A 21,978-nucleotide genomic window follows, 5' to 3' on the forward strand; every position below is an offset into this window, starting at 1 on the left:
TTCTGAAAAAAGTTGGGGTAAGGTATAGGGAGAGGCGGGTCATATACAATATGTACAACAACCAAGAGGGAATAATAAGAGTGGACGATCAAGAACAAAGTGCCCATATTAAGAAGGGAGTAAGACAAGGCTGCAGCCTTTCGCCCCTACTCTTCAATCTGTACATCGAGGAAGCAATGTTGGAAATAAAAGAAAGGTTCAGGAGTGGAATTAAAATACAAGGTGAAAGGATATCAATGATACGATTCGCTGATGACATTGCTATCCTGAGTGAAAGTGAAGAAGAATTAAATGATCTGCTGAATGGAATGAACAGTCTAATGAGTACACAGTATGGTTTGAGAGTAAATCGGAGAAAGACTAAGGTATTGAGAAGTAGTAGAAATGAGAACAGCGAGAAACTTAACATCAGGATTGATGGTCACGAAGTCAATGAAGTTAAGGAATTCTGCTACCTAGGCAGTAAAATAACCAATGACAGACGGAGTAAGGAGGACATCAAAAGCAGACTCGCTATGGCAAAAAAGGCATTTCTGGCCAAGAGAAGTGTACTAATATCAAATACCGGTCTTAATTTGAGGAAGAAATTTCTGAAGATGTACGTCTGGAGTACAGCATTGTATGGTAGTGAAACATGGACTGTGGGGAAACCAGAACAGAAGAGAATCGAACCATTTGAGATGTGGTGCTATAGACGAATGTTGAAAATTAGGTGGACTGATAAGGTAAGAAATGAGGAGGTTCTACACAGAATTGGAGAGGAAAGGAATATGTGGAAAACACTGATAAGGAGAAGGGCAGGATGATAGGACATCTGCTAAGACATGAGGGAATGACTTCCATGGTACTAGAGGGAGCTGTAGAGGGCAAAAACTGTAGAGGAAGACAGAGATGGGAATACGTCAAGCAAATAATTGAGGACGTAGGTTGCAAGTGCTAATCTGAGATGAAGAGGTTAGCACAGGAAAGGAATTCATGACGAGCCGCATCAAACCAGTCAGTGGACTGATGACCAAAAAAAAAGGACAGCCACATGGTTGTATCTTGTTGGTAAATATCTTTTTAGTGATAATAATACTTCAATTTCCATTCAAATGAAATTACAGAATGAATCTCGATGAAGTACATTACTTCAGACTGATGGTAATCAATGCAATAATGGAATATTGATATTATGGATGTGCAAACTGGCATTAAACACAATAGTTCAACTATATTCAATGAAGTGAAATGTCGTGTGGCTAGGACCTCCCATCAGGTAGACCGTTTGCCTGGTGCAATCCTTTTGAGTTGACACCACTTTGGTGACTTGCACATAGATGGGGATGAGATGATGATGATATGAAAACACAACACTCAGTCCCTGAGCGGAGAAAAATCTCCGGCCCATCCATGAATCGGACCGGGGCCCCTTAGCAGGGCATTCCGTCGCACTGACCACTCAGCTATCGAAGCAGGCACTATATTCAATAAAGGTGAAGTTTTAATTGAGTTAATGAATAATTTATGCTAAAACCTATCTCATATTGTCATACAGCATTATTTTCTGTAAAAGCCATTGGTGAGGCTTGACTCTTCTTAATAGTACATGAATCTTTCCTTCTCCTTTTCCTCCTCCTCCTTCTTCTACTTCTTCTTCTTTTCATTCTAAAATTTTTGCTTTCCAGCCATCCAGCTCTAAAATGATATCAGTTTCAAATTGTAAGAAAGTAGGCCTCCTTTTCTTGTTCGCCACCATGCAGTAGCAATACTCACATTATGATAATAAACTGAAAAGCTTGCATAAGTGCCATAGACAGTGATACAGTGATTGTCATTATCTTTGCTTGTATCATGGGCACTTTCTTTTGTAGTGCAAGGAGTGAGCTGTGGCCAGATTTCCAGTTAGCTGAAAACATTTTGCTAATGGTGTTTAACATAGGTGCAGTGGAGAGGCAACTTAATCATGATTAAGCTTCAACCGTGATCATGGGACCCTCAGTTATCTTGCTTTGTAATCAACATTGGTGCATTTGGCCTTGAGTACACATGGTGTTCTTTTGGTACATTTGCAGAGACAGGAAGTACATAGACTGACAATGTCTCTTATCTGACATCTCTCTGAAACTTCTTTGGAGGTAATGGACCTCGATGTCGGACTGGGTCAATCATCTCACCCCAAAACTGAGCCTCCAACCATAGTGGGCTCCTCTCCCCAGCAAAAAGTCAGAATGAATGTGCTACCTCCATGGTAGGTGGCTTCCATCCTCTAGTGGAAAATTAATGGGTTCAAGACACACGCAGAGGAACTTAAACTGCTAGCACAGGAATGACCCTGTTCCAGTGTTTACAAGAAATATGTTTTGAAGATACTGATGCCCCTGTGCTAGAGGGCTACATGCTATACTGAAAGGAAGACCTCACTGGGGATGGAGCCAAGGGAGGGGTTGCTGTGTTTGTCAATAATGCTCTCCCCCAAGCCTACTGACCTGCAAGCAGTTGCTGTCAAAATTCATGGATGTCAGAGGATCACTGTTTGCTCACTGTACCTACCTCTGCAAGGTGCAGTAGAATCTGAGGCTCTCATAGATTTTGTGGAACAACTCCTGCAACAATATCTCCTACTGGGAGCCCTCAACGCCCATCATATCCTGTGGGGCTCGACCTCTACTTGACCTCGGGGTGGGTTTTGTAGAGTCTCATGAAGTCTTATAAGCTGTGCATCCTCAACACAGGTAATCACACTCATTTCTGTATTGCTGTTGTCATTCTTAGTCGTCAACCTCCATTTCTGCTCTCCGCCCCTTGCAAACTCTGTTCAGTGGGAGATCAATGACGACTTTCATTCCAGTGTCCACTTCCCACAGTGCATTCATCTATTGGATGGAGCATTAGCTTTTTTTCAAAGTATGGTATAATTTCCCTGCTGTTTACGCAAATTTAGCTTGATGGTTCACTATGAATTACAACAAAAACCTGAAGAGAAGCCACCAAAATGGATGGTCAGCAGGGCTAACTGGATGCTGTTCAGCCAGCTGGCTGTGTTTGAACATCACGGCATTGTCCAGGAAAGGGTGGACCACCTCACACAAGTAAATGATCATGCTGCTGAATTATCCATTCCCAAGTTCTCATGTCATCTTAGGCGGTGACCTGTATCTTGGTGGACAGATGAGTGATACTCAGCAAATCCTAGATGGTTTTTAGCTCTTCGACAATTTAAATGCTGCCCTACATCAGACAACCTATTAGCCTTCAAAGTTGCAAGAGCCAGGGCTCGACATGGAGTTTAGGGGAGCAAGAATAGGTCACAGCAAGTGTTCCTGGACTCTTATCAACCGTTCCACATGTTCTATAAAAGTGTGGGAAGCCACCCATAGGAATTCCAATAAACACTGTTGTTTACCAATAGCAGCAGTGCCGAAACAGGGGTGTCTCCAGACAACATCTGGCACACAGATGCTGGCAGAGCAGTTTGCCACCAGATACCGCAATGGCTGCTGCAGGCTTGAAGTACTGTGATGTAATTTCCAAGTCCCTAGGAGGTCAGCAACCATGGCAAACTGCTGAGTGGTTTGCAGCTGGAGCGAAAGGCACACTTTGTACTAGCTGTGCAAGTTTTTATAGACATTACACCTGTTTTTTGGGACTTTTTTGTAAGTGCTCTTCAATACTGGTGAAATACTGATTAAAACTTGCTACTTCTGGAGGATTATTTATAGATCTATCCTTATACTGTATCTGTCATATATTATTCTTTTTTCTTGTACACATTTTCCAGTACTTTACAACCTTCAAAATCATTTTTTTTTTCAGTTATAACAAATGTTATTTTGTCATTTGATGGATTACTTTTTGTGAATGTCTTTTTTTTATATATCTGACATACTTAAAGGCTTTGGGTTTTTGAAAATAGGCTTAAAACTTGACAAGACACAAAAAATTTGAACTGTATCAGAATGTGTGTGTGTGTGTGTGTGTGTGTGTGCGCGCGCAAGTGACTGTCATATGGATTTGCATTCTCAAAGATAACATACATTGTTGTATTGTTGTTCTTTAGATCAGAAGAAAGAAGGCAGAAGTGGAATCTGTATTGTATATAGAACCATATGGAAAGTATCGAAAGGAAAGAAGATTGAAGTTGCTATGAAGATTCTGAAGCAGGAATCACGTGACAAGTATATAAAGGTAACTGGAATCTTTAATAAAGGTTTGGGTTGATCTTTGGTGCTGCTCAAAGCAGCTTATACTTTAGGCTAACTATTTTCTATAGTTAGACATGGAATTGGGTCTCAAATAGTAATCCCACTGATCATATTATTGATCTCACAGGCTGTGTATTGGTCAATCATAAAGGGAACATTAAACATGAATAAAGTTATGTGACACAGAACTCTTTTTGTAATGAGAATCCCATCTTCCAAAATTATAGCACCATAATCCATGCTTCCATTTTCATTCAGAGATGATTTGATGAATGCACATATCATTTGCAAAATCCATATACCCAAACATTAAAAGTAGGCAATAACAAATAATATGCTTTCAATGTGTGATAGAGCTAGGCCATACATCAGGACCTGGCCTGGCACACATGAGGCCCTGAGTTACTGCAGCCCATTCTTCCTTCCTGGGCTGCATTTTCTTCACCATGCCCGTCCCTCCCCAACCTTGGTCCTTCCTTGCTGGCCCCTCCGTTCCTCTCATAGTGTTTTTATTTATGGTAACCTGGCTATCCACCTGGTTTCCTGTATTCCTTGTGAATTTGTTTATCTTGCCTGTTCTATCATCCTTTTTGGCATTTTTGGTCCCCCCTTGGGGTCTGACCTCCACTTCTAAATGTTCTGTCTTTGGTGTGAGCCATTTGAGTAAGAACTCCCTCCTAGCATCTACCACTGGATTCCTCCCCCCTCTCTCCCCCACCCTCCTCCTTCCCTGCCACAGTCCACCTCTGTTCTGCTAGGTCTCCAGCATGTGTAGCCAGTCCATGTAGTAGAGCTGTTATGTAACCATCTGGCTCAGCCCCCTGTGATAATGATACCTGAGCTGTTCCCACCCCATGTATACCAAGGAGTGGTTGCTTGTCATCGTGGAGCATCGGAACTCCCGGCAATTGCAGCCTGTCAGATGACCTTTGCTGTGGATGGGTGGCACCTGTGGTGAGAGCCCCTGGTCGGAGTGAGTGGTTTCGTGGCAGATGCTTGGCACATAAAGCATATCAAGCTGTGAAAATTTGGCTGTTCTCAAATGGCTGTCTCTTCAGTGGTAGTGGCTCATTGAATGCTGCTTCACATGAGCCTGTTGCCTTCCCTTCCCTAGTTACACCCTGGGAGGAGAGCCAGGCTTGCTGTCTTGGGATGAGGTACTTTCCATGCTACCTGCTCTGTACTGGGACGGATGGGACACTTTCACTGTCACAAAGCTGTTTTTTGCGGAGAATATGGAGAACAGCTTTGGTGAAGTGGAGTGCCTTACTAAGATGCAGCTGGGCTTCCTGTTGATCAAAGCTTCTTCTGCCATCCAATCTGCAGCCCTTCATTCTTGTGATTGCCTATCCAGTGTACAAGCGTCTGTTGCCCTCATCAGTCTCTGAATGTGGTCCAGAGAGTGACTTTTTAGAGGGACCTCATCGTGTACACTGATGAGGAACTCCGGGCTAATCTGGCGTGATGCAGTGTTCATGTGTTCATGTATTTGACATGTGCAGAACGATCGTAAAGACAATCACACCAGTCCTGGCCCCTTTATTCTGGTTGTTGAGTAGGATACCCTCGCAGAGGTCATGGTTATGCATTATGAAGTGGCATGAAGCCCTACGTCCCTCTACCTATGAGGTACTTTTGGTGCTTGCATTTTGGGCATATGTCTTCCTGCTGTATGTTAGACCCTCTATGTGTTGACTGTGGCCACTCATTCAAGGAGGGAAGAGACTGTGTTCCACCACCTGTGTGTGTCAACTCTTTATGCTCGCTATATTGGCCAGTTTACAAAAAAGAAAGGAAGATCCAAGATTTCAAGAACCTGGATTGTCTGTCTCATGCTGAGGCTCACTAAAAACATGACCGACTCTACCCGGTGTCAATTTCTTGTATTTGTGCCTCTGTTACATCCTTTCACCTTCCCACCTCTTCCTTACCCCACCCCTGTCTTCCTCTCATCGCCCCTTACCCTGCTGTTCCCATACCCTCCCCAGCTAAAAATGTGCTTCCCTTCTTCGGTGCCTGCCGGTGATGGATGGGGCAAGCTTCATAGCTTTCTGGGCTGCCAGTGACAATCGACTGTCCTGAGTCTTGACCTACAGGGTGCTCTGTGTCTGAGCCATCAGTCCTTGCAGAACACCTAGCAACACACTTTGCAACAGCATCATCCTCCTCTTATCATGCCAACTTTCTCCAGCAGAACTGCCGAGCTGAACAAACCCCCTCTGTTTCAACCCCCACCATTTTGAATCCTGTCATGAACCTTCCCATTGCAATAGTGAGACAGCATAGTTATCCCTGTCCTTAAGCCTGGGCTTAAGAGTTTTCTCTCTCCAAAATGCGGGTTATGCATTTTTGTCATTGACCCACAGTACGCCCTGATGCAGAACTTTATTTAGGGAAGCAGTGCCTAGATATTGTAGCACAGTCATTTCTTGTACCTTATTTTTGATAAAAGGCTGTCATGGCTGCCCCATATTCACCAACTGAAGACTACGTGCATGTAGAAGCTTAATGCTCTCAACGTCCTGGCCCACACATCTTGGGGAGCAGACCGTGCCACTCTTCTCCACCTTTACCATGCTCTGGTTTTATCCAGACTGGCTTATGGTTGTCAGGTTTATGGTACCAGTGGTTACTTCCACTCTGAAACTACTTGACACTGTTCATCTTTTTGTGGTGCATCTGGTAGCAATGCCTTTTGCACTACTCATGCCAACAGTGTCCTCGCAGAAGTGGGGCTTTCCCTTCTACAAATATGATGGAGTCAACTCCTGGTTTTTACACAACTGCCACTTGACAATTCCCTGACCATCCCGTATACCCTGTCCTCTTTGTAAACAAGGGATGTCTCCCTCCTGATACCCACTCTCAGTTGGGACTATGTAATACCTCCCCTCCTTCCTTCTTTCATATATTTTCCCCATTAAATAATGCCTAGTTCAAGTAGTTAATAAGCAAAGTCTTTTATGAAGATTTGAGAGGAATGAAGATTACAATAAACTTTCAAGTTTACTTAGCTTGTCATGTTGAGATGGCTCCAGTTCTTCTTGTCAAGGGGTCTGATTCTTGAAACCGAAAATCTAACATTGGGTCCTCACAGTTTGTTTGAACTAAATAAATTGAGAGACTGTTGTCGAAGAATACTTTTTATGTATATTTTCCACTGATTTTCTCACATTTTATTATATTGTACAGTATTTAGATTTTTAACATTAACAAAGCTGAAATTATATTGTTTGCACCTATTTCCACAAAAATACCTCTGATCACACCAGAGGCAATCTTACAACTACTGCACTCTATGGAAATAACTATATTCCAAAGGGTTTACAATTTTTCTTAACAAATGAATTTCTACTAGGTTTTGTTACATTATTGATTTCAATTATTATTTCATAAATGAATCAAGAAATAAACGTAGTAAACAGTACAAGATTGTGTGATTAATAGCAGAAATTTCAAGTGTGCAAATAATTCATAATTTCAAATGTTTCAAAAGAAAAAAAGAAGTTTGAACTGTACATTAATAACTGGTACTTACCGATTATAACATCAAAACTAAAATATTTTATAAAGTAACACCTTTTCATAAATTTTAGCTTGAAATATAGCATACTTTGTATAAAATCATATGAAAGTTTTCAGAAATGCAACTGAGGTAATATTAATCGGTCCAAAATCTGAAAAATAATACTGGCATCGACAACTACTGTTGAGGAAAAGTAATGCTGTTACAACTGCTGGTTGGAATTGTCTCACTTCCCTCCGTTGCGATCTCCAGCTCCATTCACTGGAAAGTACCCCATGTATTTCCTCCCACAGATAACCCCTCCCCCCCCCCCCCTCCTTTATGGTGCCTCAACCACAGATTAAGACCAACCTATTCCAGGGTACTAAAGTCTCTGTTGCCCCTATGATATTCTGGCATCTTGTACGTTCCTTCCTTGAAGAGTTCCATGGTGCCACCATCTTCTACACTGGAGGTTCTAAAATGCTAGTTAAGGTGGGATACGCTTTTACGTCTTCTTCTGGCATCTTGTACGTTCCTTCCTTGAAGAGTTCCATGGTGCTACCATCTTCTACACTGGAGGTTCTAAAATGCTAGTTAAGGTGGGATACGCTTTTACGTCTTCTACTGGCATGGCGTTCTACGGATCGGAGTGTGGACTGTCAGATCACTTAATCGGGCAGGTAGGTTAGAAAATTTAAAAAGGGAAATGGATAGGTTAAAGTTAGATATAGTGGGAATTAGTGAAGTTCGATGGCAGGAGGAACAAGACTTCTGGTCAGGTGCCTACAGGGTTATAAACGCAAAATCAAATAGGGGTAATGCGGGAGTAGGTTTAATAATGAATACGAAAATAGGAATGCGGGTAAGCTACTACAAACAGCATAGTGAACGCATTATTGTGGCCAAGATAGATACGAAGCCCACACCTACTACAGTAGTACAAGTTTATATGCCAACTCGCTCTACAGATGACGAAGAAATTGAAGAAATGTATGATGAAATAAAAGAAATTATTCAGATAGTGAAGGGAGACGAAAATTTAATAGTCATGGGTGACTGGAATTCGAGTTTAGGAAAAGGGAGAGAAGGAAACGTAGTAGGTGAATATGGATTGGGGCTAAGAAATGAAAGAGGAAGCCGCCTGGTAGAATTTTGCACAGAGTACAACTTAATCATAGCTAACACTTGGTTTAAGAACCAGGAAAGAAGGTTGTATACATGGAAGAACCCTGGAGATATTAAAAGGTATCAGATAGATTATATAATGGTAAAACAGAGATTTAGGAACCAGGTTTTAAATTGTAAGACATTTCCAGGGGCAGATGTGGACTCTGACCACAATCTATTGGTTATGACCTGTAGATTAAAACTGAAGAAACTGCAAAAAGGTGGTAATTTAAGGAGATGGGACCTGGATAAACTGAAAGAACCAGTGGTTGTACAGAGTTTCAGGGAGAGCATAAGGGAACAATTGACAGGAATGGGGGAAAGAATAGAATAGAAGAAGAATGAGTAGCTTTGAGGGATGAAGTAGTGAAGGCAGCAGAGGATCAAGTAGGTAAAAAGACGAGGGCTAGTAGATATCCTTGGGTAACAGAATAAATATTGAATTTAATTGATGAAAGGAGAAAATATAAAAATGCAGTGAATGAAGCAGGCAAAAAGGAATACAAACGTCTCAAAAATAAGATCGACAGGAAGTGCAAAATGGCTCAGCAGGGATGGCTAGAGGACAAATGTAAGGATGTAGAGGCTTATCTCACTAGGGATAGGATAGATACTGCCTACAGGAAAATTAAAGAGACCTTTGGAGAAAATAGAACCACTTGTATGAATATCAAGAGCTCAGATGGAAACCCAGTTATAACCAAAGAAGGGAAAGCAGAGAGGTGGAAGGAGTATATGGAGGGTCTATACAGGGGCAATGTTCTTGAGGACAACATTATGGAAATGGAAGAGGATGTAGATGAAGATGAAATGAGAGATACGATACTGTGTGAAGAGTTTGACAGAGCACTGAAAGACCTGAGTGGAAATAAGGCCCCGGGAGTAGACAACATTCCATTAGAACTACTGATGGCCTTGGGAGAGCCAGTCCTGACAAAACTCTACCATCTGGTGAGCAAGATGTATGAGACAGGCAAAATACCCTCAGACTTCAAGAAGAATATAATTATTCCAATCCCAAAGAAAGCAGGTGTTGACAGATGTGAAAATTACTGAACAATCAGTTTAATAAGCCACAGCAGCAAAATACTAACACGAATTCTTTACAGACGAATGGAAAAACTAGTAGATGCCGACTTCCGGGAAGATCAGTTTGGATTCCATAGAAATGTTGGAACACATGAGGCAATACGGACCTTACGACTTATCTTAGAAGAAAGATTAAGGAAGGACAAACCTATGTTTCTAGCATTTGTAGACTTAGAGAAAGCTTTTGACAATGTTGACTGGAATACTCTCTTTCAAATTCTAAAGGTGGCAGGGGTAAAACACAGGGAGCGAACTGCTATTTACAGTTTGTACGGAATCCAGAGGGCAGTTATAAGAGTCGAGGGACATGAAAGGGAAGCAGTGGTTAGGAAGGGAGTGAGACAGGGTTGTAGCCTCTCCCCAGTGTTATTCAATCTGTATATAGAGCAAGCAGTGAAGGAAACAAAAGCAAAATTTGGAGTAGGTATTAAAATCCATGGAGAAGAAATAAAATCTTTGAGGTTCGCCGGTGACGTTGTAATTCTGTCAGAGACAGCAAAGGACTTGGAAGAGCAGTTGAACGGAGTGGACATTGTCTTGGAAGGAGGATATAAGATGAACATCAACAAAAGCAAAATGAGAGTAATGGAATGTAGTCGAATTAAGTCGGGTGATGCTGAGGGAATTAGATTAGGAAATGAGACACTTAAAGCAGTAAAGGGGTTTTGCTATTTGGGGAGCAAAATTACTGATGATGGTCGAAGTAGAGAGGATATAAAATGTAGACTGGCAATGGCAAGGAAAGCGTTTCTGAAGAAGAGATATTTGTTAACATCGAGTATAGATTTAAGTGTCAGGAAGTCATTTCTGAAAGTATTTGTATGGAGTGTAGCCATGTATGGAAGTGAAACATGGCCGATAAATAGTTTGGACAAGAAGAGAATAGAAGCTTTCGAAATGTGGTGCTACAGAAGAATGCTGAAGATTAGATGGGTAAATCACATAACTAATGAGGAAGTATTGAATAGGATTGGGGAGAAGAGAAGTTAATGGCACAACTTGACCAGAAGAAGGGATCGGTTGGTAGGACATGTTCTGAGGCATCAAGGGATCACCAATTTAGTTTTGGAGGGCAGTGTGGAGGGTAAAAATCATAGAGGGAGACCAAGAGATGAATACACTAAGCAGATTCAGAAGGATGTAGGTTGCAGTAGGTACTGGGAGATGAAGGAGCTTGCACAGGATAGAGTAGCATGGAGAGGTGCATCAAACCAGTCTCAGGACTGAAGACCACAACAACAAGAACTGGCATGGAACACCATTTACTGCCGGGATCATTTAGTGTGTTCATAACAGAGCTGCTAGCCATAAACAGGGTCCTCCTTTTTTTTTTCCTCCAGGTCTCCCTCCACAGTGTTTTAATATGTACCAACTCAATGAGTAGCTCGCAGGCTATAGACCAATATTCTCATCACCCTTTGATTTCTGCTATACATGACCTGCTCTCTACCCTTGTCCATGCTGCCTGCTCCGTGGTCTTCCTCTGGGTACCAAGTCATGTATGCATCCCAGGGAATGAACTAGCTGACCATTTGGCTATTGAGGCAGATACTTACCCACATTGCCTTTCTTTATGCCAGATGCAGGTATCTCTCTTTGCCCAAAAGTGGAATGACATCTGGTGCACTAATACTGTCAGTAATAAACTCCACACAATTAAGGACACTACTGCAGTTTGGTGCTCTTCCTTCTGCTCCTTTTCCTTCCACATTCCTTGGCTTCAATGTTAGCAGACAGTTTGTGGATGGTTCAACTGGTCCTCAGTTTCCACATGAAAGTGGTTTTTATTTTCAGTTATAAGGTTTTGCTTTACTCCTGGAACAGAGGCAGGATGGTTTTGGTTAAGGTCTCTCTGTGTGTTTTCTAGATGTGGGACCCATGACCATTCTACCGTGCAAAGACTGCTTTTTTCTCTCTCTCTTTTCCAGTTTTTAGATTTGGCCTACCCTTTTATGCCTTTTACTCTGTGTGTTTTAACTTCCTCACTTTATAGTTTGACCCCTCTAACTGGGTTCCCCACTTTTAACAGATCCTCTACCTTATGCAAGTAACTTTTGAATTCATGACTGATGACCTCACCATTCAGTCCCATAATGCCCCTCAATCAATCAGACAGTACAGCAGGACAGAGTTGATCCAGTTATGCTCATTCAGGTGTTCCCATTATTTTCATTACCATTTTTATGAACGAGTTGCAGAGATTAAACATTTGATGTGTACACAACCTTGGAGGCACCTTTTGTATCAGTGGAAACACAAATTGACTTTCTTTTACAATATACAAATGTTTTAAAATTATTATAGTCTCTTATTAAATAAGTATGAAAAGATAGCTGGATATATATGTATACTGGATATTATGATATGCATTTTATTAACAGTATTGTTATAGATCTACACAATGGTCTAGCAACAGTAACATGAAAGACAGATGTGACAACAAAGGCTTCTAGATAGGACAATTCATAGCTTAATGAGAGGGAATATTTGAGCTTTGAAATAAAGTGCAATTCATGCTTTAGTATTTATATGTATTCAACTATATTCCCCTTTATAGTGGACTTATTTAGTAAATGATACAATTAATAACTTGATATCAGAGGGGAAAGGGGCAACATGATTCCTTACTTTTTGCATATTATTTTATATACAATTGATAAATGCTGTGACAAGAAATCTCTTCATAACAGGTCATAAGGACACTGGAACTACAAAGCATCTCATGTGTCACATGTTCAATCAAACTACTGCTTCAATTCTAAATGAAAGTCATCAGGAAATGATCTCTTCATAGGCAAAAGATTCTGGATCTAGTGATTTCCCTAAATCATTCCAGGCAAACACTGGAATGGTTCCTTTTAAAGGGCATGGATAATTTCCTTCCCCATCCTTATCATCATTGTCAACCATCATTCTGAGCTTGTGCTCTGTCTCTAATGACCTTGATGTTGAATATCCTTCCTTCATTCAGACTTAATGGAGGGACTGCTGAGCGGGAGTTAACCATGAGAAAATAATGGAATAACCAAGAAAGGGATAAGTTTGAATGTAAAACGAAAGCTAGAAAATATGAAATGGAGAATGCAAACTCTGTCTCAATGTAGGGGGTATCAGTGAAGTGAATGGAAAGAAGGTAATGATTTGTGGTCAGATGAATATAGGGTAATATCAGCAGAAACAGGAAATAATATAACAGGAGTAGTAGACATTATAAATAGGAAGCTAGGGCAGAGATTGAGTTACTGTGGACAGTTCAGCGATACAGTTGTTCTCATTAGAATCAAGAAACGAACAAGAGTTTGGTACGAATTCTCACTGTGCTGCAGTGCGTACACTGATTTGAAACTTTCTGGAAGATAAAATCTGTATGCCACACCAGGACTCGGACTGGGATCTTAGCCTTTCATGGACAAGTGTTCTACTGAATGAACTGTCCAAGCATGACTCACAACCCACCCTCAAAGCTTTACTTTCACCAATACCTCATCTCCTACCTTCCAAACTTAACAGCAATCCTCCTGGTATACCTGGCATAACTAGCACTCCTGGAAAGAAGGTGAGTAGGAGTACTACAAAGTTAGCAAGATAGATGAGGTTCTGCTGGGTGTAAAGCTGTGAGCACAGGTCATGAGTCTTGTTTGGATATCTCCATGAAGGGCAAAGGTCCCATATTCAAGTCTCAGTGGAGCATGCAGTTTTGGTCTACCAGTAAGTTTCAGCAATAGTTCAGGTATATGTGCCAACGTCACAAGCAAAGGATGAAGAAATAGAGAAAGTGTATGAGGATATTCAATGAGAAAATCAGTATGTAAAAGAAAATGTTGCTCTCAGTTATGGAATTTGAATACAGTTGTAAAGGAAGGAATGGAAGAGAGTTGTGGGAGAATAAGGACTCGGTAGTAGGAACAAGAGAAGAGAAAGACCGAGTTCTGCAATAAATTTCAGTTTATTAATGGCTAGTAGGCCATACAAAAATTACAAGAGCGGGATGTATGCTTGGAAATGACCTGGAGACCTTGGAAGATTTTAGCCAGATTAAATCACGATTAAGACAGGGATTCTGAAATAAGATATTAGATGGTAAGGCATACACAGGAGTAGATATAGAATTCAGTCTTCATTTAGTAATGACGAGGATAGACTGAAGTTTAAGAGAATCACCTGGAAGAATTGATATGCAAAGAATGCATTGAAGTTCTCTGAGGCTGTAGATACTACAATGATAAGTACCACAGTAGGCAGTTCAGTTGAAGAGGAATAGACACTTCTGAAAAGGGCAATCACTGTAAGTGGACACACACACACACACACACACACACACACACACACACACACACACACACATGCAAGTACAAGGTAAATGTGAAGAAACATTGGGTGATAGTAGAAATTTCTCAACTGATTGATGAAAGAGAAAAGTGTAGAAGTGGTCTGGGAAATTCAGGAATATGGCAATATAAGTCACTTAGAAATGAAATAAATAGGAAATGCAGGGAAGCCAAGGCAAAATGGCTGCAGGATAAAATGTGAAGAAATTGAAAAAGGGAAGATCATTGGAAGGGCTTGACTCAGCATATAGAAATTCAAAGCAGAGTTCAGTGAAATTAAAGCAAAACTGTCAGCAAAAGAGTGCAATGGGAAATTTGCTATTAACTTAGGAGAGAGAGCAGGTTGGTAGAAAGAGAACTATGAAGAGCTCTGTGAGGAGAAGGAGTCTAATAATGAGCTAGAAGAAGAAATGGGAATAATTGTTGACAATCTATGGTATCCAGTATTAGAGTCAGAGTTAAGCTGAGCTTTGAAAGATATTTATATATTTATTTAGATTTTTTTGTGTGGAGTCATCAATATGATGGCTTTTGCAAATGTCAAGTACAGTTGCAAACATATGAGAGTTGGAACTTCAATAGTGGCAGCTTTTTATGTACAGCTCATACAAAATAGATACATGTTTCAAAGTTCTACAAACCTTCAGAGTAGTCACCAGCATTGTGTATAACCCGTTGCCAGCGATGTTGAAGTTGTAGGATACTCTTAGCAGTGCCAGTTGTGTTGACAGTTCAAGCGGTGCAGTCTATTGCATGACGAATTTGTAGCAGATCTGAAGAGAAGGTCATGAAGTGTTTCCTTCAGTTTAGAAATCAAGTTTAACTTGCGAGGGCTTAAGTCAGGGGAGTGCAGTAGGTGGTATAGCACTGTATGTGCCGGAGCATTGTGTCCTGCAAAATGATGGTCAGGTCCTGCAGAAAGTGTCACCACTTCTGTCTCTAAGCTGGTCATAGGTTGTGTTCCAACAATGAACTTACTTCAGTTTTCTGTGAGACAAAAAAGTAATTAATTTATAAAGATATCAAGAGCATATGGTGAAGTACTTGTGTTGTCTGATCACTGCAAGAGTCTTTATAGACTATTCCATGTATAATCCGTAACCCTCTTTTTTTGTAGCAATGGTACTCTGTTAAGGTGAATGTCTGCAGCACAACCCCATAATTCTATACAGTAGCTAAGTTGGGATAGAGTGTCCCATAATACACAGCTTTAAGCATATGGGTGGGCACCATTTGGACAGCTGGCTAAGAAGACACAGCTCAGTGCCGACTTTTTTATATACAGCTTTAATGTGGCTAATCCACCGGAGATTTGAGTCCAGATGAACCCTAGAAATTTGCACATGTTTCCTTCCTCTGCCACTATGCTTCATACCTCATTTACGTGTGTATGATGTGAGCTGCCATTTGTAAATATTAGCATCTGGGATTTATTTACGTTGATATTTAATCCTTGTGCATGAAAATATGAACTTAATTCTAATATTCCATTACTGAAAATTTCTGTTCCTCACACTCTTTACCATTAAATAAAACTGAGGTGTTATCAGCATAATTTACAATGTGCAAGTTAATGGGGTGTACAACATCATTAATATATTCTAAAAAGAAGAAATGTCCAAAAATTGAGCCTTGAGGGACTCTCTGTGCCACTGTTTCACTTTTGAATTTAAAAGTTAAGATCTTATTGTCAGTTTGATGTGTAAGTTTGGTACACTGTTTCCAGTTCACCGGATAGGTGGGTAGAAGTTTCATTGATGCATCACTCATATCGTATACCCACAGATTTTTTAAGAGAAGCTCATGGTTTACGGAGTCAAAAGCTTTTCTCAGGTCAAGGAATATTCCAACTGTGTGCATACTCCATTCTATATTGTTATATACATCATGGAAGAAACTGGTAACAACAGTGGCTGTGCTTAGGTGTTTCCTAAACCCATGCTGCAATTCGGTAAGCATTTTGTGTCTTGAAAAAATGTGAATTTTGATGGGACAACTGTTTCAAATATTTTACTGAAGGTAGGGATGAGTGATATTGGTCTATAATTCGAAACTACTTCTTTACTTCCCTTCTTATGGATTGGCTGAATTACATTTATTTTTAAGGCATTTGAGTATATGTTTTCATTAATACTACAGTTAATATGATAGGTAAGGGGCCTAGTTATTTCATTGGCACTTTTCTTTAACACCACACTTGAGATACCATCCCATCCAGATGAGTCTTAAAAGTTTTTTTTTGTTTCATTGTACTTTTCCTTGTATATATGTAGCTTTGTTCATATATATTCTGCCTTAGCCTAATAAGCCTAAGCGTAAGTTTCAGCCTAGTATTCCCTGGTCATTTCTTTGAGAGGGCAGCAGCAGTCGAAGTGCTTCAGCACTGTCCTATAAAATTTTTCCCATTTCTTTTCAGACTCTTTAGTTTGGTAAATAGTGTCCCATTTCTCCTCTGCTAACTTAGTTTTGAAGGCGCTGATGTTGATGCTATTCAGGATCCACTTCTCTCAGTTATCTTAGTTGCTGTTGGTACAGGAAACCTTAAATATTCTAACAGCTGACAATAGTGATCTGAGTAATGAAAATCAACACTTTAAAATTTAACACTGTCTTTTACATTTTTGTTTACTATTACATAATCTATCTTACCGGAGCTTGGCTCCGTTACTCTAGTGTCAGAGTTCAGTATATTTGTGAGATTATATGAGTTTAATATATCTGTTATTTTCCAATAGGTTATACTAAAGGAGTTTGCATCAGTATTTAAGCTACGGTCAGTGTGTGGTACATACCAATAACTTTATGTTTAGCTAACCTGCTTGAATGAGTGTTTATGTGGGCCACAACACCAGCCGTTTCAAATGTTCCTTCCTTGCAGTATTGTTCAACAAATGTGATTTTCTTAAATGGAAGATGTTCATTTACAAATATTGCCATCCTACCCCCTTTGCGTTTTTGCCTGCAGTAACTATGTGCTAACACATAACCATCTAATTTGTAATACTCAATTTCGTTGTCTTTTAGTCCACGTTCTGTAATTACTAATGGGTGTGGTGAATTCTCATCCGCAAATACTTGCAGCAAATTGAGTTTATTCCTAAGATACTGCACATATAGATACATTATCCTAAAGGGCACTGATATTTTACAACACTTTGTGACATGGTATTCTGAATCAGTAAAATTATTACACAAGTCTTTAACACTGCACTGTAGTGACAATTTACTCACTCCTAATTCGGTTTCTTTGGTATGTGAACAGGGTTCTGTACAACCCAAGGAGTTTAGTTCAGTAAAATTGTGTTGCTTGAAATTGAGCCTAAAAAATCTTGTTGATTATAATCTAAGATGATTGGGTCCATGGTTTTATGCAGCTCCTTACAAAGTTCCATTATCTGGTTCACTAAATTGAGCTTTCCATTTCTGTTTAAGTGAAGTCTGTGCCTGCTATGTTTTTCACATTTCAGTTTGCTTATGACTAGCAAATGCACATGATTTAGTTTTTTTACATAATTTCCACAGTTTTAAATTATATGTGATCAGATAAGGCAGAAGAGATGGATAAAATGCCTTTCCAATTTCTGAAATCGTTGGAAAAAGTGGCAGCCAAGCAATTATTCAGGTTAGTGTGCAGAAACCATGAGTGTGAAGTCATACTGTGAGCCATTCAGAAAAATATGAAAGAATGAAAAAGAAAAATGAGGATTTCTTAGGTGATAGGCAGTTTGGACTGCAGAAAGTTAAGGCACCAGAGGCAGTTATGATGTGATTGATATTTTAAGCATGAATGATATTTTAAGCAATACTTAAGAAACAAGAAATTTTCACAGCATTTGTCAACCGGGAAAAGTGTTTGACAGTGTAAAAAGGTGAAAGATGTTCAGAGTCATGAGAAAAGTAAGAGTAAGCTATGGGGAAAGATAAGCAATATACGGTATGTACAAGAACCAAGAAGGAACAGTGAGAGTGGATGGTCAAGAGTGTGTGCTCACTTTAAAAAGGGTGTAAGATAGGAATGGAGTCTTTTGTCCCTACTGCTCAATCTATACATCAAAGAAGCAGTGATGAAAATAAAAGGAGGGTTAATGAGTGGGATAAAAATTCAGAGTGAAACAATACCAATGACATGATTCACTGATGAAAGTGAAGAAGAGTTACAAAAGATGTTGAGTGGAATGAACAGTCTAGTAAGTACATAATATGGATTGAGAGTAAACTGAAGAAAGACAAAAAAATGACAATTAACAGAAATGAGTTGAGTGATAAACATAATTTCAAAATTAAGGACCATGAAGTAGGTAAAGTTAAAGAATTCTGTTACTTTGGAAACAAAACAACACATCACAGCCAAAGTAAGGAGGACATCAACAGCAGATTATCACAGGCATAAAGACTGCCCCTGGCCAAGAGAAGTCTAGTAGCATCAAATATCAACCTTAATTTGAGCAGCAAATTCCTATGAATGTACTTTTTGAGTGTAGTAGGGTAGTGGACCACAGGAAAATTGAAAAAGAAGAGGACTGAAATGTTTGGGATGTGGTGCTATAGGAGTATGTTGAAAATTGGGTGAAGTGATAAGATGGGAAATGAAGAGGCATTACACAGAATCCATGAGGTAATGAACATATGGAAAACACTTACTAGAAGTAGTGGCAGGATGATAGGACATGTTTTGAGACATTATTGATTAGCATCCATAGCAATAGAGTGAGCTGTAGAGGATAAAATTGTAGAGGAAGATAGATTGGAATACATGCAGCAAGAAATTGGAGACTCAGGGTACAAGTGCCACTCTGAGATGAAGAGGTTGGCACAAGAGAGGAAGTGCTTAAATTTCTGTATTGATGTACTTTGACATATACAAAATGTGTAGTGGCATAATGTAACAGTCTGTGTTGTCTTTTTTTTTTTTCAGTCATTCATGGAACTCGCTGGGCAGTGGGCATTCCTCCATTCAAATGCAATTGTCAGACTGTATGGCGTTACAATGAGCAGCCCACTTGCCATGGTGATGGAGTACCTACCAGCTGGACCATTGGATGCCTACTTGAGAGAACATAAGCCAGATATGAAACAAGTTGACTTAGTAGAAGCTGGTTCCTATCTTGCCACTGCCTTGTGGTATCTGGTGAGTGATACACGCACTTCAGATAAGTGCTCAGTAATATTCATTAAGCCTTTTTCTTCCCTTTTAGCTTATTTTATGTTACAGAATATAATCATTTTCTATGTTTTGATTTGTAATCATTTGACACACATCATATTTCAAAAATTTTATTCCCATTATTTTGTGTTGTCGCACAGTTTTCAAATGTATTCATAATGAATTACTCAGTTAAGAAATATGTTTTAAGATTCAACAGGATGCGCCAAACTTTTTATATTGTTTTAGCATCAGTACCAGGGTGTTATCTCTCTCTCTACCCCCCCCCCCCCCTCCCCTTCTGCCTCTCACGCTTGCTGCCCCCTCCCTCCCTTGCTCTCTTTTACATGTGTGCACAAGCTATGTCAAGCAACTGATATTTCCAAAGGGCATTTTTCTCTTTTATTGCTGAAGTTTATAAAAAAAGGTCTTCCTTCTACTCAGGAGCAGTGAATAGAACACACAAGAACAACTTCAAGCATTTTGTGTCTACCGAAACAGATTGAAGCAGATTGACACAAAAATATACAACTTAAATGAATTGATAATGTGATCAGCATATAGTGCTACAGTGGTTGTGTAGAAGCATGGCCACTTAATCTAGCAGTCCTAGGAGATATTCCAGTGATATCACATAAACATGTCATCAAAGTTAGTATTATGTCAAAGAGGGTCCATATGTGTGATGCCCTTGAAGAGTAAGTTCTGTTGTTTCAGGTTCCAACTGTTAGAGCAGTGAACTTAACATAGGTGATACCATGGTAAGGCTATGGTCAGTCTATACTGTATCCTTTATAGGAAGTAGGTCCGAGAAATGTGGTCCATGTGATGCACCACCCATAGTCCCATTAATTACCAATTATGTGCATGGCACTACACCTCCCTACAAAACTGTGTGAATTCTGTAGGTTCTCCTGTATTGTTATTGATCTCAAGAAACTTAGCACCTCTCATTCTTGAAATGGGCAATAAAGGCCTAAAACATACACACTTGTGCTTCTGGAATGTTGGAGGATAGTGGTATTTTGGGGCCATTGTGTCACCAAGAAGGTTTGGTGTGACATTGTAGAATAGCACCCTTTCTACTGTATCCTCTCAAGTCAATTGTTTTGTAGTAGGTGGTGGTGTATTCAGTGCTGACTAGAGTGGTGTTTGATGTGACCACTAAAGGCGCAATTGATTCTAGTGGTGTCAACAAGTGCCCTACCTGATGCCCCCACATGCATTAGGCTACCACATGCGGCTTCTATGTTGTTCTACTGCTAACGTAGGCACCAGTTGAAACTCTTAGTTCAGACTTTTGCTCCAAAATAGAATGTATTGTGGGCAGAGTATTGCCAGTCATAGGAGTAAGAACAGAAGTTTTTGCATTTGCCACCTGTACAGGATTTTTCCAGACTTTTATTGATGATCGACACACTTCTATTAGTGCTCAACAATAGAGTGAGAGCTGTATCTATTGTAAATTCTGTACTAATTTTAAACATTTGGTTTTCTGTGCTAGAACTAAATGCTTTGCCTCACTTTTGTTTGAGGATGGAGCATGGCGGATGTGATAATACTTGAGATTTCATATTCCTTACAGAAGTTTCTGAGTTGATGAGGGATAAATTTGGGCAGTGCCTGTTCCTGTGTAAGAACACAGGAGCATGTGAACACCATGACTTTTGAAACCTTGTGAAGTTATTGGCTATTTTTCTTTGAAAGCTGTTAAACATAAGATAGATAAACTAATTTGAAATATACGGCTGTGCTGTATCCCTACTTTCTAGACTCTACGAAACTTGGCATCAGGGCTGCATGATTTAAGAAGTTTTTGTTTATGCACATCTGGCATGACGTAATTGCCTTATGGGTCTAATATATGTGGATTTGATAAACAATGTGCACGGTTCATGGCATGCTCAGCTAGCCCCTACTACTTAATTACAAGTTTATGACAGTGCCACTAGGTGGCAGCACACTGAAGCAGACTTTTATCCCCATTTGCTTGGCTTAAATCGTGCTAGACAGTAGCACACCTCCTCAGATATGCCAATTCACTCAGTATATAGTATAATTAGATGAGACGTCAGAGAGAAGAACTTATTATGTGGGTTTCTGAATGAATAATAGTATATTAGGCTTTGGATTTTATCATACAGAATCCATTTGTATTCCTAACAGGAGAGTGCACTGGTTTACTAGGTTGTTTTTTTTACCTGGAGTCAAGGGACAGTTTTGCTAGACATTACTAGTTGAATTTTTTGTGTCTGAATTTGGTTGTTAACTGAGTGGACATCAGCTTTCATGTGCAGTGTCAACATGAACTCTGTTGAATCTATTTTAAGTGCTAATAGAAAGGTAAATTGCCAGGAAAATTTAGGCGCAAAGGAACTAAGGTCTCACAGACTAGAGCTGTTGATCAAAAGAGTGATGAATTCAAATGAAAATTTAACAAAGAAGTGTACAGTAGGCATAAGTGGTTGAATTGATGCATCGTACGAGTGTCTGATTTTCAGTCTGGAAATTAATTCGTGGACATATACAGGTTTGCAAAAACAGACATAATGTCTTATA

The 21,978-nt window shown here is 39.8% G+C and overlaps 1 protein-coding gene across 1 annotated transcript in view; it reads left to right on the forward strand.

Moving 5' to 3' along the window:
- Positions 1-21,978, forward strand: part of LOC126266927 (tyrosine-protein kinase hopscotch) — a 155,691-nt gene that overhangs the window by 29,885 nt on the left and 103,828 nt on the right. Inside the window, exons 6-7 of the mRNA XM_049971618.1 lie at positions 4,040-4,167; positions 19,192-19,404. Coding sequence (XP_049827575.1) covers positions 4,040-4,167; positions 19,192-19,404 — 341 coding nt within the window. The remainder of the gene's footprint in view (positions 1-4,039; positions 4,168-19,191; positions 19,405-21,978) is intronic.

The sequence above is a fragment of the Schistocerca gregaria genome, chromosome 4 (genome assembly GCF_023897955.1).
Source record: "Schistocerca gregaria isolate iqSchGreg1 chromosome 4, iqSchGreg1.2, whole genome shotgun sequence".
NCBI lineage: Eukaryota > Metazoa > Arthropoda > Insecta > Orthoptera > Acrididae > Schistocerca > Schistocerca gregaria.